The sequence below is a fragment of the Bactrocera dorsalis genome, chromosome 2 (assembly GCF_023373825.1).
Source record: "Bactrocera dorsalis isolate Fly_Bdor chromosome 2, ASM2337382v1, whole genome shotgun sequence".
Classification (NCBI taxonomy): Eukaryota; Metazoa; Arthropoda; class Insecta; order Diptera; family Tephritidae; genus Bactrocera; species Bactrocera dorsalis.
The window spans coordinates 101,090,008-101,113,965 of record NC_064304.1 but is presented as its reverse complement, the minus strand read 5'-3'; the positions used below and the strand labels follow the sequence as shown (position 1 = coordinate 101,113,965).

General features: G+C 35.3%; 7 protein-coding genes across 9 annotated transcripts; 3 read left to right on the top strand and 4 right to left on the bottom strand.

Moving 5' to 3' along the window:
• Nucleotides 1–2,333: 2,333 nt before the first annotated feature.
• LOC105226034 (probable cytochrome P450 6d4) lies at nt 2,334–5,725 on the bottom strand. The gene is made up of 5 exons (XM_029550076.2): nt 5,010–5,725; nt 4,734–4,886; nt 3,467–3,663; nt 3,109–3,348; nt 2,334–3,035 (listed from the first exon to the last, which is right to left on the bottom strand). The coding sequence occupies exons 1-5, from the start codon at nt 5,540–5,542 to the stop codon at nt 2,617–2,619; spliced, it is 1,542 nt and encodes a 513-aa protein (XP_029405936.2). The 5' UTR covers nt 5,543–5,725; the 3' UTR covers nt 2,334–2,616.
• Nucleotides 5,726–7,398: 1,673 nt separating this feature from the next.
• LOC105226037 (CDC42 small effector protein homolog) lies at nt 7,399–15,473 on the top strand. Its single transcript, XM_011204776.4, has 3 exons — nt 7,399–7,627; nt 12,949–13,338; nt 13,580–15,473. The coding sequence occupies exons 2-3, from the start codon at nt 13,093–13,095 to the stop codon at nt 13,586–13,588; spliced, it is 255 nt and encodes an 84-aa protein (XP_011203078.1). The 5' UTR covers nt 7,399–7,627; nt 12,949–13,092; the 3' UTR covers nt 13,589–15,473.
• On the top strand, nt 7,484–10,170 carry LOC125776305 (uncharacterized). Its single transcript, XM_049447878.1, has 2 exons — nt 7,484–7,623; nt 9,153–10,170. The coding sequence occupies exon 2, from the start codon at nt 9,262–9,264 to the stop codon at nt 10,165–10,167; it is 906 nt and encodes a 301-aa protein (XP_049303835.1). The 5' UTR covers nt 7,484–7,623; nt 9,153–9,261; the 3' UTR covers nt 10,168–10,170.
• Nucleotides 15,474–16,008: 535 nt separating the features above from the next.
• Nucleotides 16,009–18,745, bottom strand: LOC105226038 (another transcription unit protein). Its single transcript, XM_011204778.4, has 4 exons — nt 18,588–18,745; nt 18,433–18,526; nt 17,567–18,359; nt 16,009–17,503 (listed from the first exon to the last, which is right to left on the bottom strand). The coding sequence occupies exons 1-4, from the start codon at nt 18,616–18,618 to the stop codon at nt 16,172–16,174; spliced, it is 2,250 nt and encodes a 749-aa protein (XP_011203080.2). The 5' UTR covers nt 18,619–18,745; the 3' UTR covers nt 16,009–16,171.
• A 241-nt stretch (nt 18,746–18,986) lies between these two features.
• Nucleotides 18,987–20,548, top strand: LOC105226041 (histone PARylation factor 1-like). Its single transcript, XM_011204780.4, has one exon. The coding sequence runs from the start codon at nt 19,127–19,129 to the stop codon at nt 20,480–20,482; it is 1,356 nt and encodes a 451-aa protein (XP_011203082.2). The 5' UTR covers nt 18,987–19,126; the 3' UTR covers nt 20,483–20,548.
• LOC105226040 (hypothetical protein) lies at nt 20,534–21,567 on the bottom strand. The gene is made up of 3 exons (XM_011204779.4): nt 21,367–21,567; nt 20,879–21,300; nt 20,534–20,820 (listed from the first exon to the last, which is right to left on the bottom strand). The coding sequence occupies exons 1-3, from the start codon at nt 21,471–21,473 to the stop codon at nt 20,642–20,644; spliced, it is 708 nt and encodes a 235-aa protein (XP_011203081.2). The 5' UTR covers nt 21,474–21,567; the 3' UTR covers nt 20,534–20,641.
• Nucleotides 21,568–21,816: 249 nt separating this feature from the next.
• On the bottom strand, nt 21,817–23,947 carry LOC105226042 (26S proteasome non-ATPase regulatory subunit 12). 3 transcript variants are annotated; one of them, XM_011204783.4, is made up of 5 exons: nt 23,752–23,947; nt 23,495–23,679; nt 22,567–23,432; nt 22,351–22,507; nt 21,817–22,288 (listed from the first exon to the last, which is right to left on the bottom strand). In XM_011204783.4, exons 2-5 carry the CDS (start codon nt 23,660–23,662, stop codon nt 21,983–21,985), a joined length of 1,497 nt encoding a protein of 498 aa, XP_011203085.2. In that variant the 5' UTR covers nt 23,663–23,679; nt 23,752–23,947; the 3' UTR covers nt 21,817–21,982. The 3 variants fall into 3 exon arrangements, with proteins under 3 accessions (XP_011203085.2, XP_011203083.2, XP_049303827.1); XM_011204781.4 differs by having other exon boundaries at nt 23,812–23,938; XM_049447870.1 differs by having other exon boundaries at nt 23,747–23,900.
• Between the last annotated feature and the right edge of the window lie 11 nt (nt 23,948–23,958).

Genomic DNA, 23,958 nt, shown 5'->3' with positions numbered 1-23,958 from the left:
GGACGGGAATTATGAGCGACTTATAGAGATTGATTATTGATTTCATCATACCCTTATTTTTAATTATACACAATTATACACTCATCAAATAGTATACATGCCTCTAACACCTGTCTAAAGACTGTTTATAACAGACAATGCTATATTTTCGTGATAAAGATATATTTTTATATGCAATCATTCATTTTAATACTAATGTAGATTTATTTCATTGGCTTTATGAACTTTTTCGCAATGTATGAATAATATTGCATTAGTTTAGCTAATAAGAACATCAGAACAACAAAAGAAAGTGAAGAACTTAAATGTCTCGGAAACACAATAAAGTTTGTATATTATGGTATGGCTGGCGTATGCCAATGATGGTGTTGACCCGCGCCGTTAGTTCTGCTTTCTCCAAGCTGAACAAGGAACTAAAGTAAATGGGTCTGGCAGTGAACGAGGGCAAGACGAAATATCTCCTGTCATCAAACAAACAGTCATCGCACTCGCGACTTGGCTCTCACGTCACTGTTGACAGTCATAACTTTGAAGTTGTATATAATTTCGTCTATTTAGAAACCAGTATTAATACCACCAACAATGTCAGCCTGGCGAAAGAGATATGGTCCTTTGCGCATTGGCCACGGCGAATATCGCATTCGATGGAACGATGAGCTGTACGAGATATACGACGACATTGACATAGTTCAGCGAATTAAAAGGCAGCGGCTACGCTGGCTAGGTTATGTTGTCCGGATGGACGAAAGCACTCCAGCTCTGAAAGTGTACGATGCAGTACCCGCCGGGGAAAGCAGAGGAAGAGGAAGACCTCCACTCCCTTGGAAGGACCAAGTGGAGAAGGACCTGGCTTCGCTTGGAATATCCAATTATCGCCACGTAGCGAAAAGAAGAAACGACTGGCTCGCTGTTGTTAACTCGGTTATAATCGCGTAAGCGGTGTCTACGCCAGTAAAGAAGAAGAAGTTATCGAAAAAAAATCCTTCGTGCAAGTCTTTAAGAATTTTAACTCAAAGGCCTGTTTAAAATTTCATGAAGATCGGATGAGAAGTTCTCGAGAAATCTTTGCAACCGACTTCAAAAACACAGTTTCGAGAAAAAACGTTTAAAAACGGCGCACTTAGCGTAGCTAGCCTCGAGCGCACAAGTTCTCAAGGCTGTTTCTCCGAAACTATTACTCGGATCAACTTTATTTTAAATTAATAAAATTTAGAACAATATTCTAGAGGTGTTGTAAAATTTAACAAGTCGATTTTTAAAACTCATAAACCCATGCAACCCCTTAATATTTTTCCTTGATTTTTTTATAATTTGGGGGTGATATATTTACTGAGATTTCAATTATTTTTAATGTTCATCATAAATCTAAAAACATTTCCATACGAACATCCTTTTTATTTAAATATCATATCTTTCTGTGTCAGATTTTCCATATTTTATAAGTATGTACATGCACGCTCTCTGTCTCTACTTCAACACAAATTAAGAGGCATCATCCAATGGAAATATGAAAAACGTCCATTTTGCAATGCTTTTATAGGTAAATGCCAAAAAAGATATTATTTTATATATTTTGATTTTATTACTATATTTAATATAACAAACAAAATATTTTATATTTAAGGGGGTATTCTACTGTAGAATTTTGAAAAATTCGATTTTTTTTTTCATATATTTAAAGTTTAGACCCTTAAGAACAAATTCTCCAAAGAATTTTTAAAAATTAAAATTATTTTAAGAGCTACAGTTACTTTAGTGACGCAGTACCTAGCCCGGCAGGTAGGTACCGATATTATCTCAAGTTCTGTACAACCGATTTACTTGAAATTTTGTGTGAACCTCCTTTATATTATCCTTTATCTTTATATAATCCATAATCCTTTGTTTTTAATATTAAAAAAAAATCAGGAATTTCAAAAAAAAAAACGTAAAAAATGATTTTTATTTTGAGGCAGTAGCCATTTTTCAAAATAAAATTTTTTTCGTGCTCCCTGAGGTAATGACTATAACAGTTTCCTTACTGATTAAGAATTTATTTTGATTCTTTTTTTTACACGTACATACATGGAAACGAGCTGACTTGGATGATGTCAAAATGTATAACAACGAAGATATGTCGGAAGGACTGAGCGATCTCATCGACATAAATGCCGAGCCGGTTGTGGAAAATGTACAAAAACAAATTATGTCGCAAGCCAAGATATTCGAGGCCATCAAGGAGGCGAGCAAAGAGATATTCCGTCAGAAAAATATGCAGAAACTGCGACAGCACGAAACAAATCCAGAAGCCATCGAGGAAGTTTAGGCGAATAACAAGAAATTAAATAAACAAATTTAAATTAATGAATATTTCTGTATTTATGTGTCCATTAAAATGTTGATTCTTTCAATCGATTTGAGAAAATTTTGAAAATACCACTTTTGTTAACTAAAGCGAAAATATAAAGTAAATAAATAAAATTGACAATTGCAAGCAGCGTTATAACGCCTAAATACGAGTATATGCTATTAGACTATATGTAATTTGTAACAAAGAGACCTTATGATCTATGCACATATGTACATATATGTGTATGTATAAGCGTCTATTAATTTCACATATTGTAAGAAGCACATTTAATAACACGGTTTTGCTTTTTTTGAGAGACGTACTTTGACGCCCCCCTTCGGTTGAATTCCCACCGAATGATTATCTATGATGATTTCACGTTTGCTCATCACTTCCACATCGAAATTCTGTAAAATTTTTACAAGACTCAATTTTGAATTAATTTTACCCATACGTAGAGCAATGCATTGACGTGGTCCAGCACCGAATGGCATGTAAGCGTTGGCATTATAATTGGGGTTTGAAGGTGAAAAGCGATCGGGGTCATATATCATTGGATTTGTGAAGTATTGTGGATCACGATGTATGCCAAGTAGTGGAATGACTATGGGCGTGCCCTTTTCGATCACATGCTCAGTGCCAGGTATAGTGTAGTCCCGTGTGCATTCTCGACTCAAAAAGGGGAATGGATATTTGCGATTGGTTTCTGTAGAAAATATATTTTAATGTAAGTTAATGTGCAAAATTAAAAAAAAAAATCATTTTACAATTTGTCATACCTTGTAAACACAAATCCAAAAACGGCATTTCCTGCAATGCATCATAACTTAACTGGCCATTATGGCGTGCCAACACCTCTTGCACTTCATTCTGCGCACGCGCCAACAAATCTGGATATTGAGCCAACTCAAATATGGTAAAAGCTGCTGCTGAACTAGTAGTCTCCTGACCAGCAATATAGAAAATGAAACCCTGTGCCGCTATGTCGTCCAAAGTAAATTCATTCTCCTCGCCAGTGGCTGTTAGAAATGGAATGAAGAAGATATACTAAAGTTATTTATCATTTTTTTAAGTAGTTTCCCTAAGTGATATCGCAAAATTTATATAAACAATTGTTTTACAGTGTAGTGTTCTTACTTGTGTTGGCCTTTGTGCTCCAATTGTCATCATCTTCGGCGATTTTGCCTGTATTCCTTAGTTGCATCATCAACTGCAGCATATCCTTGCGTATAATATTATGTTTTTCGCGGTATTCAATTGTGTCTTTTAATATTTCACGTAAGCCAACAGCGGTTTTATTCTTAAAACCCAAACGAACCAAGTATTTTATTATGCTGTAAGTGCAATAATAATCTTTTTTGAAAATCTTATTAAAAATGAAATTTTCAGCAGCAAACGAGAATTTGAATGAAGCGAAAGCTAACTTATTTCACGAGTCTGAAACTTTGCACATAATTTGTAATCCGAGGCCCGCCTATCACGAATAAAAACTACGCTATATAAGTCCTTCTTCACTTGTATAACGATGTTGGACTAGAGAAAATCTCCAAGATCCGAGCGGACTATAGAAGGATTTTATGCAAGACCAAATTGGCCTCTAGGCGTTGGCTGTCGAAATACTCGTAGATGGAATAAAACAAACATAGTTGAACTCATAATACTAATAACCTATTCCTCCTATCCCTAGCTTAGTTTGTTGAGCATAAATGATGCTACTAGGGTGAAAATTCGGCTCCAGAGAATCGACAAAACAATCGAGAGCTTTTTCGAATGTGTCTAGTTTGCAATGGCTTTTAGTTGACAACGCTTCATTTCACAAAAGATATCAAAATAACACAACGATCATGTGAAATAAGCTAAGATCTATAGTTAACCTACTGTGCAAATATGACCTGAACAAAAAAATTAAGGTTAGAGGATGTCAAAAAATTGGGAAAATATGTCTGCTATGTTGACTAGTGAAAATTTTAAATATTAATAAAGAAATTTAATAAAACTAATAAATCTCTCAGAAATAAATTGTTAATAACTTTTCTGTAACTTCTAAAGAAAGCAAAACATCTTACATCTTAAGTATATTGTATTTGTTTTCATTCTTAATCGTGATTTCAATTTTTCCTTTCTCATTTGGTTTGAAGCATTTTGGGTACTGATTTTCTGGTGTTAGCATTATAACCCAATACAAGCGAGACTACATCGCTTGCCATACGAAATCATTCGTGTTATCTATCTATCATGCATGACTTGTTCAAATTAAACGATAACTCATTGCTTAGACACTTCTCAGCACTTGAAATTTACATTGATTGCGAAATATATAAATAAAATTTGGAAACTCTCATTTTTGCAATAAAAATTGAAAATTTTGTATAAATATACATATGTTTATAATTGGGATACTCACGATGGACACAAGAATATTAACATTCCAATATTTGCATTAATTAAGTTATTACGACGTGCTTGGTGTACTAGACATCTGAATTTATTTTTGGGATCTTCAAAACTGTTTATATCTAAGCCGAAGATAACCGAACCGATTATGTCGATAGCATAACTGTTAAATAAAAATAGTATTGATTTTTTATTAAAAAAACGTTTATGTATATATGATTCATGTACATATGTATGTATATGTACATATATCATTATTATTTTATTTTGAAGTTTATATACTCACGTCACAAGAATTTCCTTGATGTCTACTTCCGCTTTACCCTCATCCGGCAGGATTTTATTAAGATGTTCAACCATTTTGTCACCAATATCATCGGAGGTGTGAAACATTGCTTTCAATTTGCTCGAACTGAAGGTAGGTGTCAGCTTTTGACGCAGTGTACGCCAACTTTGACCGCGCAGCGAAAATAAATTGCATGACATACGATCACGCTTCTCATCAACATAGACGCCGCGATCATGGAAGCTGGTGAAATCTTGTATGAGTATTTGACGCGCCAATTCGGCATCGCATATCATTACGGCCGGCCGGAAAAGCAAATAAATACCAATGAATGGGGATTTGGCCTTCACGTAGGCATCATATAATGCCACTCCCATAGATTTCTCATGTTTAACTACGGATGTTAAACAACCGCAAGGAATATTCGTATCCGGATCACAGGGGAAATTGCGACGATTCCAATAAGAATATTGATGTTTAATGAACCAGAAGAGTAATGTACCCAGCAGTAGAAAAAGTAGTAACGCGATCATATTCACGAATTTCACTCAAGCACTTTTTATTGCACTTTGAACAGATGCGCACATAAATATGAATGTATTTTTTTGTTTTATACAATAACAGTTGGTAAACACGCAGTTGGTAGGCATAAAACTTTATTTAAAATATATAATGACCCACGTCTAGTTATGTGCTCTGTCTTCGGCAAACTAATTGTTTTCTACGAGTACATACATACATATATGGCTTGTGCCGATTAGTTTGTAAACAAAGAAACGAAAACGGGCGTTATCTGAAATAAATAAGAATATGAATATGTGTGTGCACCTGAATGACTATGCAAAATAACAACCAGTTTAGGTGTTTGTGATTTTTGTGTTACTTGTTTGTTATCAATAAAAGTCGGTATTTAGCTCTAAGTCTTTAAATTTAACGAAATGGTTACCAGTACCTTTAGCACCGATTAATTATCTATTTCTCATTTTACTATACAAAAGATTTGATTTCTTCTTCTTATTATTAATTGGCGTAGACACCGCTTTCGCGATTATAGCGGAGTTACAACCGCGCGCCAGGCGTTTCTTCTTTTCGCTACGTGGCGCCAATTGGATATTCCAAGCGAAGCCAGGTCCTTCTCCACTTGGTCCTTCCAACGGAGTGGAGGTCTTCCTCTTCCTCTGCTTCCCCCGGCGGGTACTGCATCGAATACTTTCAGTGCTGGAGTGCTTTCGTCCATCCGGACAACATGACCTAGCCGCTGTCTTTTAATTCGCTGAACTATGTCAATGTCGTCGTATATCTCGTACAGCTCATCGTTCCAGCGAATGCGATATTCGCGCGGCCAACGCGCAAAGGACCATAAATCTTTCGCAGAACTTTTCTCTCGAAAACTCGCAACATCGACTCATCCGTTGTTGACATCGTCCAAGCCTCTGCACCATATAGCAGGACGGGAATTATGAGCGACTTATAGAGATTGATTATTGATTTCATCATACCCTTATTTTTAATTATACACAATTATACGCTCATCAAATAGTACACATGCCTCTAACACCTATCTAAAGACTGTTTATAACAGACAATGATATATTTTCGTGATAAAGATATATTTTTATATGCAATCATTCATTTTAATACTAATGTAGATTTATTTCATTGGCTTTATGAACTTTTTCGCAATGTATGAATAATATTGCATTAGTTGAGCTAATAAGAACATCAGAACAACAGAAGAAAGTGAAGAACTTAAATGTCTCGGAAACACAACAAAGTTTGTATATTCTTCTTCTTCTTCTTCTTCTTTACTGGCGTGGACACCGCTTACGCGATTATAGCCGAAGTTTGTATATTACTTCAATGAAACTCTCGCCCAGGACAAATCCAATGTAAATTATCCTGAAGTATGTTTCACTTACAAAAACGTCCGATTTTTGTTGTTGCTACCACAGTCTAGTCTATGTAACCGAAATTGGTTATATTTTTTATTTGACCAAGGACTGTTTGCATTAACGAACTATTAGTCGAACACAACAACAAAACTTATTTGTGTGCATATATGTATATTTAATACCCATACTTTTTTGTCGAAACCTGTTGAAACAACTTGGTGCAGTGGCTAACTGTTAGATGATGATGTTTTAATATATTATTATTTAAATATAGACCTGAAAGCTATTAAAATAGCGTTTTAATTTAAAATTAATCTTAGTTTTTCATTGACACCTTGTATCTAGTGTCAAAATGTACTAAAACCATCTAGAACTTGCATCACTGTGTCTTCCTGTTTTTAATGTCAAAAGTTATTTCAGCTGATCAAAAGCATTGTTGGCAATGCCATCAGTATTTTAAGAAATCTCTCGTAATAAACTACTACATTGTGTGCGTGTTTTCCTAAAAAATTTTCTGTGACCAATCGGTTAAGTGCATTAATATTTATTAAAACACGATTGGATATCAAAATTTAATGTAACAGAAAATGTGTTGAAATCTAAAGAAAAAGTGTGTTCTGCGGAGGAAAGGTTTGCGTCGTGTAGTTGGAAGTTATACCACATCGCGTTGATTTTTATTTCTTTGTGGGAGGAGCGCAAATCCAGCGACATCTCCAAAAAAGGCAAGTAAGTACAAATGAGTAATTTTATAAACAGATTGTCATGTATGCATGTTAGCTACAAGAAATAAAAGTAACACTATATTTTCGATTTTATGTCGCCGTTATATTACTTTTTTAAAAACTTTGACATGTGTTTTAGAAGTATAAGTTGTACCTATGTAAATTAAAAATGTCTACGCGCTCCTCCCTTTCTACTAGAATTAAATAGTCAGAATAAAGCCGGTTTTTTTGCACAACAAAACCTCGGTTTCTTCTTTCCAAGTGCATTTTACTTTCGCCTCAATAATATTTGGGGGTGCTTGAACCCTCAGCTTAAAACATAAGCGAGGAGTTGGGGGTTTCCGCAACAATGTATGTACTCCTCCCACCCTTTCTCTTGTTGTGTTGACTTTCGTGCGCGATTGCCTTAATATTCATATGTATATATAAACCCGTGTATATATGTATGTATGTAGGTTGGTCGCATCAACTACTTTAGCCAGTCGTTTAATTGGGTCAACACAGTTTATTGATGCTACCTTTATATGTAAGTAGTGACTGTCTTTGTAACAAACTGGTTTCCTATTTTAAGAAATTTTTTGGCGTTTATATTAAGTTGGTGTGAAATATGTTTCATTTGTTTGTCAATTTCAAGCTTTATCTAATATCATATCATCTTCGATATTTATAAAATATTTCATGTTTCTATATATGGATGTTTTTTTTTGTAACTATTTTACGTATATGAATATGAATTTGAAGACTAATAATAAATAAAATGAAAAACCACAGACTACTTATCATTGTGCAATTCTTTTAATCTATTTGAAAGAACAGTAGACACAATAAGTACCAACAGTGGTCTGAAAATAATACCCTTTTAATAAAAATATGTATGGATGTAAAATTAACAAAATATTTTACGGTGTGAAACTGTTTCATTATTGTTATGTAAATTCTCAAGTTGTATAAAATATCATTCTCTTGTTCTGTCTTGAAAGTTTAGTAATATGAATGCCACCTAATTTTATGCAACTTCAGATTTTATAGCATTTCCTGTCACACCTGTCACATCGTTGTCTGGTGGTTCGCCATCGCTGCTAATGACCTCTACTCTTACGAACCTCGCGATCAATAAACCACCTTCATTTCCTTGCCAGCTACTTCATGCTTTCATATTTAAGTTTTTAATAAGGAGTGTCAGTATTGACTGTCTCTCTAAAGTGGGATGGGCAAGTAGAAGAGTAGGTACATCGTAAGGCAATTTCCCCATATATTTCAATTATATTTTTTTAATATTCCTTTTTGACAAAAAACGTGCCCTTGTGAGTCAACGCGTAAAGGAATATTTTTTTAGGTTATACTTAGAAACAATCATATTTTATTTTTATCAAACTACCTATGTTTGAGTGGTAGAAATCTTGGTTTTATAATTGTTGGTTTTCTATGTATTACATAAATATCGCCTTTCATCCAACATTTAAAAGTAAGTATATATTAAATTGTCAAATGTACTAAACTTGAATACATATACTTTTTTTTGATTGCAGACCAGAAATAGATCATTGAATAGGAACTTGATGTGATGTTTGCTTAAAATTTTATATATATAATTATTGTACTTGTTCCGGAAAACATAAACGTTACACAGAAGCGATAATGCCAACGAAGAGTTTTTATGAAATTTTAAACTCCAAACCAACAGCGAGCTTCGAAGAGCTGCGCCGCAATTATAAACAATTGATTCTACAATGTCATCCCGATAAATTACAACATATTCATAACACAGATACCAAAACAAAAAGAAATACAGCAAGTGCTAATGGTGATAATACCACAACCATAACTAATATTGCGGCGGTCATTATGCCTGCTGCTGTTGACCTAAATGCCGAAATCTCAATTTCGACATCTTCAGAGCAAAACAGTGAACAATTTGTAGCCATAAATGAAGCTTGGAATACGCTCAAAGACCCTGTGAAACGAAGACACTACGATGCCGAATTGCTGTTGAGAAAATTCCAAACGCACAGTAATATCTTTGCGCGGTTAACGCTTGACGACATGAAACGCTGTGCCGCCACCGCAACAACAAATAGTGGAAGTGACAGTGGCAGTGACAGTGATAGTGAAGTTGCATGCGAAGACGGGATAGAGGGCAAGCCTATTGCGGGTGACATTTATTGGTATTATACATATGATTGCCGATGTGGCGGTCAGTATATTGTTGATGAGTCAGTGGACAGTGAAATACTCAACCGCAACCAGAAGCGTACGCCGAACAGACATAGCGCCAGTAAAACGTCGGAAGAGCAAAAACTGACTCAACAACAAAAACAAAATAACTCCGATAAGAATATTCAAGCAGCTGCTGACAGTGGCGCAGAAAATGCGTCTACATCGAAATGTGGCAACAACAGTAAAAGTGTAGGAGCTGGTGTTTATGAAGACATACAGGGCCCTGCTGCCGCTAATCGCGATGTCGACGACGGCGCCGTCGACGATGAAGATGGCGAGGTACTTGTCGAATGTAGTGAATGTTCTTTAGTGATCGTATTGACTTGAACGCACGAAATGTGTGCTGTCACGAATTGGCCGATGAAACAATGCGACACAAAAAATAAATAAATAAGTAAGCAAATAAATGTGTATAATAAAAATAAATGAAATTATGAAAAACAATGCGTTGATTATTGCTTGTGCAAAAATGAATACGAACCAGTCAGACAAAAGATGCGAACAGTAGAAAAAGAACAAAACAGAAGAGCAGCAGCACGAACACACAAATACCACGTTAATGGATCTATGTGAATTAATAGCTTTCAGGAACGTGCTGTAATTTCTTTTAAAAGATATTCTTACTTGAGCTGAAAAAGTATGCAATAATCATATTTTGATACCTAAGTATAGGCACTTTGCACAAATAAAAGTAAGAAAAATGATTTTATTGCCCTTTGTTTAACGAAACCTGTCCAGAAGGTGAATTTCGGTAGACGGTTAAACAGATGTTTACATATACTTATGTATGCTAATTGGAAACTATTTATAATACATTTTTCGGGTTTTATGAGTGTACCTATGTATATATTTATGTATGCATTCTATAGTATGTATCAATTTAATAAATATGGTTAACATAATTAGTTACTTTGGTATTTATTTAAAATATTATATGATATCATAATTTTTTTACTTCCAACAACATTTCATTCAAATCATAACAAATGGAAGTATTTTGATTGACTATTGCCGTTAGAAGTTGAGTTCAAGAAATTTTTAACATTCTAATATCTGTTTACATTTTGATTACTATTCACCAATTTCTGTTCTGAAGAGAAATTTACATAACTTCTGTTTTCCTTTTGCCAAATAAAATTGTAAACCCGTAACTGCGATGTTTTGCATATAGAGGTATAACATGGAGGAAACAATAGTTTTGAAATTGCCCATTGCGATCGACGAACTTATTAACATGCAAGACGCAGTCGGTTGGCCGTCGGAAATGATTTCGTATTGTACACACATAAGATGTAAATGCGTCAGTCGTTTGCAGTAGGATCCAAAAGTAACCGTATTTATTAACTTTTTGTTAAAGACATGAACATATACATATATGTATAATGGACTATTTACGATAAAGTACCGCAGAGGGCGCAAAGACATGTTTTGTAATAAAATATTTTTTATTATATAAGCTGAATTATGAGTATGTGTCTGAATGTGTGCATACATACATTATATATCGAATTATGATGTCCCTTGTACATATTTTATTTTTTTTATAACTAATAAAATATGTAGTTTCAATAAAAAAAAGGTAAAATGGCAAGATGACACATGTCTGCAGTCTTGCAATATACAAGTTTTACGCTCAACAACGATTTTAATTTATTCGGCATTTACCTTTCGCATGTAAATTTTATTACAATAAAAGCGAGATTGCGTGCTCAAACCAAGTGGCAATGCAACAACGTATTCAAAAAGATAAGTTATTGTTTTTCTCAGCTATAGCAGTCTCATAATGCCGGTAATGAGTCAGCTTACTATCAACCATTCATTTAGTTTTTTTTTTATTGTTATGTGTAAGATGAACTGATTTCATACTAAGAGCAATTACAAATATTTATATAAATAAAATATAAATCAAATCTATGTATGTATATATATCGGATCTAAATGAAGGAGAGTTTTGTTATTATAGCAATGTTTGTTCGTCTGTATACAAATTATTCGCACATTTGTAAAAAAAAATAAATATTATGGGCTATACATAGAGAATACACAAAATCATACAAAACAGAAAAAAAACTTTAAATAAAAAGTTCTACCTTATTTTATTTCAATGTTTATTAAGTTGAGTTTTTGCTTTATTCAACCTCTGACATGCGATGTCGGCAAGCACTTTCATTTAAATGCTTCTATGCCATATTTTCACTTGGCGCGACATTAATTACTTTTCACTCGCCGATTAAAATGGTTGTTGTTCCGGCCGTATGTTTTGTTTTCTATTAAATGCGATTGCCCTCCGAAGTGCAGCTACCGTGACAACTAAGACCACACTAAGAACTCCAAAAGCCTGTAAACATAAGTGAATGAGTACATGTCGGTAGCTGAAAGAAACAACAACAAAATGTAAAAAAATACGCGTTTGAATGGGCGTCCGTAGGTAAGTACATAGTGGCAGGCGTTGTATTGACATGCTAACATTTGTGAACTGGTGTGCCCGCACTTGGTCGTCTCATGGCAGACGCCCTTTTCTGTTTTGATAATATATGTATACATATGTATGTGGTAAAATCGCCGGTAGAAAAGTGTGAAGAAAATTGTTTTTGTACACTTCAGTATGTAAGCGTTTAAAGAAAATAGTTAAGCCCACTATAGAGGTACGCGAAAAAATCGCATTAATTGGAGCATAGATTTTTTCTTTCCTTTCGCTTGCTTTTAGTAGAGTCTACATAAATAGCTTTTAATTGCTTAAGCTTCGCTTTGAAGCGGAACAATCCGAAAACATAAGACTGCAATTAATTCATATGTACATACGTACATATGTATGTATGTATATGTATATGTATGACGTATGCCGTGCATGTGTGGTTAACAGCTTGCACGTGTGTAAAACTGTCGATATGTGTGGACATATGAAGGTCTATAACATTGTTTTAAAATAAACATCCAAATAAAAATTAAATCACTTGAAAAATATGTATATAAAATAATTTAACCTTTCATAGCTTTATGCCATTTAGAATTTGGTTAAACTCTACTAAATAATTACACCGTTGTTATTTGTTAAGATTATTGATAAAAATTAATATAAAAATCACTTGTTTGGACTTGTATTTGCAGTTCAATTAAATCCCATCTACATATATACATACCTATTTCGTAAACATCCACATTGCCGGAAAACAAATAGACGTCACCGTGGCTAAGGGAAATCGAAAATCGTACAGCTCCACCACCGCTGCCATCACTAGTAAAGCCCGTAAAATGGCATCTACCGGCGATATTTGGTTACAATGGTTCTCCTGCTGTTTCCATCAACCACAGTCACCGACACGGCGACGTCATCAACGCCTGCATATCGACCGTTCGATGATCGGCAATCCAACGAATTTTGTACACACTGGGCATATCGGTTCTGCCGATGTAGAGCTCTCCACGAATCATTTGAATGCATTGCAAACACAAATGCAGAGCAAAGGTGGCTACGAAATGAACTCGATACGATTGCAGGTAAGTGTAGATTTCATAATGTTTTATTTTTATGTCCTGAAGAGGATACTGAGTTTGCTAAGAAGTTTGTAACAGCCAGTAGGATACGTCGGAGACGCTATGTAGTACATGTATATGTGTATAATAAATGTTCTCGAAGTTATTCAAAATATTCTAGTATTGGATGCTGTTACCGTTTTACTCTTATTGACTTTTACTATATAAGCCTTACCTCGAAATTATATTATGTTTAATATTTCAGGCCTGCTGATGTTAATAAATGCTGACGACGAAGCTCCTGATACCACTAGCAGCACGGCACTTATTGGTGGATTTTCAAACAACATTGACACGGGCGCTTCATATATAAATGTTATGTACATATTTGCATGCATACATACAATATTTGGCCCAATCAGCGTAGTGCAATCAACTGAATCTCGCGTATACAAGCATACATATTTAAAAAGAGTTTAAAATACGCACGCAACGATTTATGGTATTCAATTATTATATAATACATTTTATTTTTAATAATGTATGTACTGTAATAAGACTTTAAATTTAAAAAGTGAAGAGTTGTAATGAATATTTTAACATACTAATTTTAAATTTTGATAGCATAACATTTACTTTACTCGGAAAAAATTAGTTATTAATTTTTAGCTCCTAGCGACATTTTCCAAATCTGTTGCACTCGGCCCCGACAATAAAGGAAGCCTTCATGAAAGGGTGGCATTTCTTAGCTTATTTGGGTAAATATTGTATATACAACTTTTAATATTTTTCGCTCCAATAACTGTGTAATCGAATATTTACATATATATTATGACATAAATTTTGATATCGCATAAAAGTTGTAGATGGATAGATGTTGTAATAAAATTATTTCATAACGAAAAGGAGCTAATTTATATTCGAGTAAAGTAAGTGTCATTAAACTGTTATTGGTGTTTGTAGGAATTGCAAAAAGGTGATTACTTTCGTTTGTTCTGTTTGCAAGTCCACAAGCGCCTTTCAATTAATTGACTACAGTGGATGAGTAATTTATTTGATTTTTACTTACTATATATAAAGTGTAAGGTGTGTGAAAATACATTGGGTAAAAATGCTTTTTGAAAGTATATACATAGGTAACGTATGTTAGCGATTATCTATATGATATGTGCCTTTCATTTTTTAACGAGTTAATTTCGTTTTTTGAGAACTGATGCAACATGCAACATTATTTCGTTTGAGTTTTTTTTTTTTAATTCCTAATAATGACCAAAATTAAGCTGAAATATATACTTAATAATTTTTTTTATTGAAAATTTAATGCGCACTAATACGCATGTACTTAATAATAAAAGCATTTCAAATCTTTTCACACTTCGAACTCCATAACGAAATGCGAACACATTTATTGCAAATGTGGCAGCGAATAACGAATAAAGGGATAACGGGTTTCGAATTCGGATTGTACATTTTTACTAGAATTTTGAATATTAACACAGCCAAACTTCAGCTGAAATGAGCTGAAAGCATTTCTTTACACAAACAAATACATACATAGATCGGACAATGTTAAAACATATGAAAGCTTATATATATAAATAGAAAAGAAATTGCGAAAATAGTGTTAACAGATGAATTGTTGAATTTCCTAAATGCATTTACACGCACAATCAATCACATAGAAATATATACATACTTATGAAAATTCATAGTAAATAATACAAGCGTATAGTACATATCCTCATATGTAACTATTTATATATATATATTTATTGTGTACTAATTACCATATAAAAAGCGTATAAATAATTTTCGTATTAACGATAAATTTTACTTCTTACTGAAAAAAATTGTGTAAACTTTTTTATATTATGAAAATTTGAATTGTAAAAAAGATATAAACGCATGCAGTTATAGCTGCAAAAATATTGTATTAAATTAAATCTGAGATTGTATAATAGCGAATTGATTTGCATGAAATAAGAAAATTTTCGAATTTTACAAATATACATACATATGTAAATCTTTATATAATAATTTACCGGTAACAATTACTTTTGACCCGAATTTGAATTATTTAGACTCGAAATTAAGCAATTAAACCATTAAATGTAACATATAATGAGCACAAATAAAATGGTGAAGTAGAATTTTTACAAGTTCTGTTTTTCTAATAAAAAGGGATGATTGATCGAATTTTTATTTAAATACATGCAGTAATTTTGAACTGTACACTTCAATAAAAATGACAGCGGCAGTAGCTGATTCATAAGACATTTTGTGCGTTTGAATGAACAAAATTTAATTTTTTTATCGAGCCGTAGATACAGCAGTTCAAATGAGATTCATGGCTACTTTTCGCGTGAAACTTCTAACCTAACTAAGTTATTGTTAAAGCGGCAGATTTCCGACGAGTTGACATCCCCTTGGCCGGGTAATAAATTCGTGTGCGTTCCGGTTTCGTGGAACCGACTGTCGTGGGAACAGAACCTAACCAAGTCTTAGATAGCACTAAAAAGTTTATAAGCAGCGTCTCAGCATAATCTAAAGCGCTACCACGCTGGCTTTTTGATACCAATTACCTATAAAAAAATGCTTTCATCTTATACACATTAGCTGATTTGCTCATTTCTTGAGCCCTTCGTACGATAAACCTTTTGCAACAAATACTGTAATAATTGAAAACAATTAAAATTAGTTTCATGTATTTATTAACATCATTCAATTCGCTTCTACGCTATTCGGAGTAGCTATCATAATTAACATATCTAACAATACTATATATTTATGTAAAATGTTGCAGTTTTGCACATTGTCCAACGTAATATTTCTTTTCGTTGTCACATTGTTATGGCTGTTAATCATCATTTTCACTACCGCTGCCACTGCCGCTGCCTGAGCCACTACCACCGCCTCCACCACGAGGACTGCCGCCACCCTCATCACCAGTGCCACTGGCTTCGCTGTCACTGCCACCGCCACTTCCTTTGCCGCTACCATGTTCATCTTCCGATTCGCTGTCGGAATCACGCAGTGCTTTCACCGACTTTGACTTGTCCTTTTTCTTGCTACGTCGGCCGTCGAAGTCGGAACCATCATCTTCGTCTGATGAGTAAATGGCCGAACCCTTTTGTTCTGACGTTACCGAAGGTGCACCACCACCGCCGCCACTACCTTTCTTATATTTATTCTTGATAGCGCTAAGAGAAATAGCATTTTCATCGTCACTTCCTTCGTCGTGATGATACGACGAATTGGCACCGCCATGCACATCATGCGCACCACCTTTCTTTTTCTTAGGTTGCGGTTTGTGTTGCATACGCATTGCTTGGCGCAGTTTTTCCTCCTCCTTTTTGAGGTTATACTTACGATCGGTAGTGGGATCTTTGCCGACTTGTGTGAGAATCTTAATGCCACTGGTCTTTTGTGAACGATCTGCCAGTGACATTGTCATCTTCTTGTGTGTGAACGATTCGGTGGAGTGTGGTCGGAAGGTAAGTTTGGTGCGGAAGACAGCTTGTCCTTGTAAACCGGTACCTTGACGAATGAACATATGGTTATGATCGCCATGTAATGGTTGACGATATACATCGAAGGTTTCGTTACCCAAATGTAATGTCATGCTACCGTCTGACCAACGCACAAAGCGAGCATTGGATTCTTTGATCATGTCACCATTATTTGCCATATATTCGCGCCAACGAATGGTATTACTTACTTTCAATTTGATACGCTGTCGACCTTCTTCGTCCATAGTTTCCTCCTCATCAATTTCATCCTCATAGGTGTCCTTGTCAAACGGACGTGTATCAACCGAAAGGAAATTCGGAAGTTTTACAAAGTGAATTTCCTTTCCCAGATCTGTTACTATGCGTGGAATTTCGACATCGATACGAGTTTCGGGAATAGGTTCTGGCTCATCTTCCTTCTGCTGTTGTTCTTCTACTCGTCCTGGGCTTCGTGATCGAGAACGCGAACGAGAAGAACGTGAACGAGATCTTGAACGGGAACGTGATCCGGAACCTGAACGACGTGAACCACTACGAGAGCTTGATTTCGACTTGGAACGTGAACGGGTACGCGATCGACTTTTACGGGAACCAGCATCACTTTTTTGACCATCATCTTCAGATAGACTGATATCATCGGCATCTCCAAAAATGTCATTTGCATCGATTTTTTGCGATTGCTGAAAAGTCAAATATATTCATTGCAATCAAAAAAATAATTGTTCAAAGGTGCAGATAGATACCTCTTCATTGTCGGTGTCTGAATCGATAATGCGTGCTTTCTTAGCTTTTGCAGTGGCACCTTCATCGCTTTCGTCTCCACTGCCTCTTTTGCGAGGAGCACTTTCAGATTCAGAACCGCTAGATGCTGTGGCCTTATGCTTTTTCTTCTGTCGGGCACCAAAATCACTACCTGATTCAGATCCACTACCAGACTTATCAGATTTGCGTGATGCAGGCGTACCAGATCGCGAACGTGAACCTGAATGTGCACGCGATCCGGAACGAGACCTGGTTCCACTTCTTGATCGAGATCCTGAATGTGAAGATCCCCCAGATTTAGAGCGCGGCGTAGCGGATCGTGAGCGACGACTTTGACTACGAGAACGTGAGCGTGAATTTGCACGGTCATCTATTTGCAAGTTGGGTGATTGAGAACGTGTATCGTCGTCGTTAGGGGTTTGATTATGAGGTGGGCCTGCATTACGCTTCGCCGAAGTCTCTTGAGCGACAGGCGATTGCTCACGACTTGTAGCTGGAGTTTGTTGTCGGCTTGCTCCAGGTGATTGGTCGGGGCTAGCCACATTTGAATGCTCAGGGCTTTCACGGGCCCTATGTTCTCTACTGGCTGCCGATGTGGCAGAGTGTCTGCTTTGAGCTGAACCTGAGCGTCTGCTGTGGGGTGAACCAGATGGGGACCGCGTCCCAGAACGAGAACCTGAGTTGCTGCGCGATCCCGAACTAGAGGATGAACGTGAACGCGAACGTGATTTTCTATCACTACCACTCGCAGCCGAATGAGCGCTACGAGGAGAACTAAAATCAAATATTCGTAAAAATATTTAAAAATTAAGATATTTTAGATATATTAAGATCATTAAGTTTTTACCCTTGTTCTGGATCATGATGTTCCAAGGAATAGCCCGGTGTTTGTGCAGTTTGTGGCGAAGGAGATCTACTATGGCTACCTTCAGATTCCGAACCTACATAAATAAACACAATGTTATCGCATCAATTACGAGTTAATTTTATTTTGGAACGTACCACTTCCATCGTCAGAATTATTTTCAACCATCTTTTACAGTTATATTATTAAGTAAACTCTATGCAACCACTAATAAAAATAACAAGTAAATTAATATTTGCATTTATCGGCTAAATTAACTAAAAGCAACGTTGTTTGATGCGAGTAATCGATAAGCAAAAATGTATATCGGCTACCTACGGCCCTACCGTATTGACACTGTACCGAGAAATATAATATATAGATTAATATAGTAAATATAATGAAAAATTATTGTAAAAAGTTTAAATTTAAAATAATACATTTCAATTTACTAGAATGTATTTTGTAGTACTATTATTTAAGTGATATTTATTGTGCATAATATATTTTCCTTTCATTACACATTTAAAAAAATAAACAATTGGCAACTCTGTTGTTTGCGAAAACCGATATTTTGTGTTTTTCTAGCGGCATGTCAGATGTAAACAAAAATTAATGCGGTTTGGCAGCAATATCTGTAATATTTCGCTAAAGTTGTGTACAAATTAGTTAATAAACAATAAAATAGTTTGTCGTTATGCCAAAACAAGACTGCAAATATTGGGAGAAATGTTATCAAAAAAATTCGGCGCATTTGGAAAAGTATAATCATCCACCCAAAAACAGTACTACAGATTCAACTGCTGACTATAGCCCAGTTAAAGGCAAAGAGGCACAGAAACGTAAAACAACCGAGGATCTTAAACAAGAGCCAAAAACTGATGATTCTTTAAACAATCTAGACATGGATGTGGAGGCAACTGTTAGCAAGAATACTTCTACTGGTGAACGTAAGGAAATAGATACAGATGAATTGCGTGCTGAGGCTCTTGGGAACATTGCTGGAAAAAACTATATGGAAATCCTCGCTAAGCGTATAAAGTTTTCTGTTCAAGCTGAATACGACGAATTGCTACGTAGTAATGAATTCATACGCCACAAGTTCCTTGTTGAAATGCCTCCGGACTTTTATGACTTCTGGAAATTCGCAAACACTTTGAAAAAAAATGCCACAGGTGAAGAAATTTTGCAGTATTTCGAAAATCAATTCCAGCTGCAATTAGTGGGGCCGTTTGAATTTCTAGCTGGTCGCTTTCATAAAGCAAAGTTACGTGAACCAGGTGATTATTTACGACATTGGCGTTTTTTCTATGATCCACCTGAATTTCAAACGATATTGGTACGTCGAGATACCGGTGTCCATTATGGTTATTGGCGTGATTTGCCGAAGGACAATAATTGCCTTTTAATAGCACGCAACGACTCCTTAAAGAACTGTAAGTTCGAATTCATTGCAGGCAATGTTTTCGATGCATTTTTACATTACCTTGACAAGGATTTTACAAGCACTCCGTTTACTGCAACTTTGATATCATCCACACGTAAATCATTGCAAATGTTTATAAATGCAAATGAAATAAAATTAGAAAAATTGGAGACATTGCGTAAACGACGAAGCGCTAAAGTTGTAGCTAAAACTTTCCACGAGGCAGGTATTGTAGTACCGTACGAAGGCAATACGCAAGTTGGTTACAGACCACTTATTGTTTCCGATGGAGAATTGAAAAAAATACTGGAACTTTTCGTAAAAGCTGGACCATCTGATGACAATGGAGATAATGAGGAAATTAAAGCAGCAGTTATTGAAAAATTACAACCAGTGGCTACTGCTGCTAATATAGCAATGGATGAATGTGATTTTGGCACATCTCTCGAGTTGGGAATCGACTTATTTTGTAGTGGGCGAAAAGAATTACATTCCCTAGTACAATCTTTATTAGTGCCCGCGTATTCGCTTTTAAGTCGGCCACAATTCATTGCTATTTCAAAAGCACATATGGAACAGCGTAGTAAAACGCTTAAGCTTAGCATTTTCGAATTAGACGCTAAGTAATGTATTTGAGATTTTTGGTGTAATGGATATAAATAAAAGATTTAAATACGCTTTCCATTTTAACAATCCCAAATTGTTCATATTTCTTCTCACCAATTATTTTACTTTTGTATATATAAAAATATAAAGTTTTTAACCCTTTAGCACCTGTACAAAATCTTACATATATAGGTGAGACGCTTCTCTATAAATAGGTTTGTAACTGTCCTTACAATCTATCCCCACTTCTTGAAGCAGTTTTATTATGGGCTTTGCAGCCAATGTATCCAACGAGACATTGTCAGTATAGGCAACATAGGCCGACGTAGGCAAATTTGCGTTGTGCCTCCAACACGCAACTAAAAGACCGATGGAAATAACTGATTAACTAATATTAGGAATTAAGAGAGTACTTACTTCCAGCTGCCACACCCACTATGAAATTAGGTGGTTCAAGCTCTTCGATTTGGGGTGATTTGGAATTAATGCCCCTTATGAAGGTAATATCATCACGTACACATTTCAAATTTTCACTCTGATACTCTATTTTGGATTTTACGGTCAATGTAATAACTTTTTCTGCCTCTTTCGCATACGGAAGTAATAACTCTGTCAATTCACCACTATTTGTTAGATCTTCCTGCAACAGCGCGATCAAAAGTTTCTTGTCCTGCACATAATGCAAAGATGACTTAGGTGATGGCAATTTACATATATTCCGAGCTCCTCCTAATAATGCCGCTTCCACAAATTCTGACACGTCCTTACCCTCAATTAACAGAAATATTTTAGTGGGTAAAGGCGTTTGGGCTTCATTTGGTTCGTACAGTAATTCGAGTCTGCAAGGCGAAAATCGTTTATTTCAATGTGCATTTTAATGGCGAACAAAATAACATGCAAGTCACTTTTTTGGTACCGTATCCCTTTGGACTGGCTCGTCCTCATCACAATCATCCCAGAAGGCACGTGAAGACGGAATATTTAGTTCACCAAAAGCCATTGGACAACCCATTTTTAAATGGTTTAATTTCAGGAACGATTTTGGCTGTGAATAATTTTTATTTCAAAACTAGATCGCTATTTTCGCTTGTCATCTGCTATCATTGCGAGCGTGTTCAAAAAGAACATTGCAGGGTTGCACTTGGTGAAATAAAAAAATTTTAAAGTAACGAAATTTCTGTATAGTACAATAAGGATTGCCCTAAGAGAAATTGTTTTGTTTCCACATTTACCCATTTTTCCGTTTATTAAATTTATTTTTGTCTATGTAAATATGGTGAAAATCAGAAGCTTTTTTGGAATTACATAATAATTTGGTTTTTAAATATAAAATTTTAACCCCTCTACAAAAACACTTATTTAAGCTTGCGTACATTTTATTTCGCTTTAATGCCTAGTCTTCAATATTAATACATTCGGTGTGAAATGCATTTGTTTGGGGCATTAGAAATGTAAGTAAATTAAATTTAAATCAGCTTTGCGAATATTAAATTAAAAAAGAAAGTACATTTTTCTGGTAATCTACTCCTCTACAACTACTCCAATAGCAGAATGAATGCACTCTTCCTTATTGATAAGATGACAAGTCTTATTCACCAATGACATCAACTGATTCACATCGTTCGCCCAGTTATTCAAAATATCAGAGGCGCTCTTTTTGGTGGTGAAGTAAATAATTCCAACAGGACGATCAATTTTCACTCTTATGGTGTCACTATTCGCTAATTTCGAAAGGTATTCTTCACAGCGGTTTGTAGGCAAGTTGAGCAACTCACTCATGCGTTGGAGGTGAATGCGGGAATAGTACATCGCAATAATACGAATATTCTAATTGGAAATGAATATACAATATAATTAATTTTTCGACTCTAAGAAAAATATTTTCTTACGTGCTCTATTAAGCGATCCTTTAATTCAGATATACATTTGCGACCATGTTTTGTGCTTTCTGCAAACATTTCATTTTCGGCCAACACACTACCGAAATCGGCGTTGAATGTATCGAAATTTATCAGTTCCTTCGACATGAACAAACGTAATATTTCACTGTAAAGAATAACAACTCATTAATATAAATATCAAAAATTTTCCTTTGAGGCACTAACCGATAAGCTGGTATGTCTTCGAGCTTTTTCTTTTTTGATAAATGTGCCATCATATCACTTTGTTCATTGTCATATGGCGCTAATACGCAGTAAAGGACAGCGCAGATGAGTTTTTCTTTTTGTTCCTTTTCCTGTTCTGGAGTTAGTTCTACAGTTGATAATGCGGCCGCCGCAGCAGCTGCTGCCTTTATTTCGTCCTCTCGCTTCTTTTTATCTTCCTCACTTAATTTTTTCTTCTCCTCCTCTGTTAATTGCGGAACTGCTGTTACGGGACGTGCTGGTTCTGCTATTGCCTGGTAGTGACGAGAAGTTTTTAAGAAGGACCCATCGCGGTCCAGCCGGATCATGAGGTTGTAGAATTTCAGCTTTAAATCATGTTGTGCTGGATCATCAAAGAATTTAATGCTTATTTTCTTAGCTATGATTTGCGTAGAAACAAAATCTTCTTTCAACAAACAAAGCCGCATTTGTTCCAAAATCAATTCAACCTTTTCACGTTTATCCATTGAACCATAAGTTTCGACTTGCAATTCTTCCATTACAGAAGCTGCACCGGCAATATCGCCATCAGCTTCTTTGATATCGGCCAAAATTTTTGTTAGTCTTGCACGCTCAATTTCGACATAAATTTTGCCCTCAGTTACTGAACGTAAAGTATCAATAAGCTTCAACTTGGTGGCCTTGTCAGGCGTTTTATCAACATAAGTGCAGCATTCTTGAATCATTTTTGAAACAGCTTGTTTAAGTTGTGATCGCCGACGGGCCAATAATGAAACATACTCATTTAAAGCGTTCCAGTTTTGAGCTTCAAAACATATCTGGCAGATTGCGACAAGTACACGCGAACAAGAAACCATATCGGCGCCCTGCGGAAATTAGGGACACTGTATATATATTCCATCAAATTATATTGAGAAAATTTACGTACCAGACGAGTTTGTTTCTCAAGTTGCAGTAGCAGCTCGATGGCGTCGTGGAAGGCTTCCGGATTTTTTCTTGCCATATCTTTGGCTAATGGAATTTTCTCATCACATGCAGGTGAATAATCAACCTCCATTTTAGTGATGCGACCGCCTTCAAACAGGTAATTATCCATTTTTAGCGATTTTTCAACTATAACAAAAGCAGCGAAAGATAGAATATACAGATGAAAATACAAGACAACTAAAAATGCGTTAACTTTACTCTTTTTTTTAATAAGAAAGGAACAAGTAATCCTTTAAGTTATCGTGTATTATATATTACGTTTTAACGAGCTAATTGCCAGTTACAAGTTATTGAATTAATTTAATTTAAGCTTTAGGAAAATAATATGAAATGCGGCTACAAATCGACTTCGGATAATTCTGCTTACTAATCAATTAAGTTGGCTGTGATTGAGAATATAATGTC

What these genes read in the sequence shown, in the direction of transcription:
- LOC105226037 (XM_011204776.4), top strand. Translation starts at nt 13,093, where the DNA reads ATGGCATCTACCGGCGATATTTGGTTACAATGGTTCTCCTGCTGTTTC.
- LOC125776305 (XM_049447878.1), top strand. Translation starts at nt 9,262, where the DNA reads ATGCCAACGAAGAGTTTTTATGAAATTTTAAACTCCAAACCAACAGCG.
- LOC105226042 (XM_011204783.4), bottom strand. Translation starts at nt 23,662, where the DNA reads ATGGATAATTACCTGTTTGAAGGCGGTCGCATCACTAAAATGGAGGTT. An exon ending in GAAGACATACCAGCTTATCG is followed by an intron (nt 22,508 to 22,566) that starts GTTAGTGCCTCA and finishes TATTCTTTACAG; the next exon opens with TGAAATATTACGTTTGTTCA. An exon ending in AGGATCGCTTAATAGAGCAC is followed by an intron (nt 22,289 to 22,350) that starts GTAAGAAAATAT and finishes ATTTCCAATTAG; the next exon opens with AATATTCGTATTATTGCGAT.
- LOC105226034 (XM_029550076.2), bottom strand. Translation starts at nt 5,542, where the DNA reads ATGATCGCGTTACTACTTTTTCTACTGCTGGGTACATTACTCTTCTGG. An exon ending in ATCAAGGAAATTCTTGTGAC is followed by an intron (nt 4,887 to 5,009) that starts GTGAGTATATAA and finishes TTTATTTAACAG; the next exon opens with TTATGCTATCGACATAATCG. An exon ending in TTAATATTCTTGTGTCCATC is followed by an intron (nt 3,664 to 4,733) that starts GTGAGTATCCCA and finishes TTGCACTTACAG; the next exon opens with CATAATAAAATACTTGGTTC.
- LOC105226038 (XM_011204778.4), bottom strand. Translation starts at nt 18,618, where the DNA reads ATGGTTGAAAATAATTCTGACGATGGAAGTG. An exon ending in TAATTCTGACGATGGAAGTG is followed by an intron (nt 18,527 to 18,587) that starts GTACGTTCCAAA and finishes TTATTTATGTAG; the next exon opens with GTTCGGAATCTGAAGGTAGC. An exon ending in CAGACACCGACAATGAAGAG is followed by an intron (nt 17,504 to 17,566) that starts GTATCTATCTGC and finishes TTGACTTTTCAG; the next exon opens with CAATCGCAAAAAATCGATGC.
- LOC105226040 (XM_011204779.4), bottom strand. Translation starts at nt 21,473, where the DNA reads ATGGGTTGTCCAATGGCTTTTGGTGAACTAAATATTCCGTCTTCACGT. An exon ending in AGGGATACGGTACCAAAAAA is followed by an intron (nt 21,301 to 21,366) that starts GTGACTTGCATG and finishes TTCGCCTTGCAG; the next exon opens with ACTCGAATTACTGTACGAAC. An exon ending in AGTGGGTGTGGCAGCTGGAA is followed by an intron (nt 20,821 to 20,878) that starts GTAAGTACTCTC and finishes TCGGTCTTTTAG; the next exon opens with TTGCGTGTTGGAGGCACAAC.
- LOC105226041 (XM_011204780.4), top strand. Translation starts at nt 19,127, where the DNA reads ATGCCAAAACAAGACTGCAAATATTGGGAGAAATGTTATCAAAAAAAT.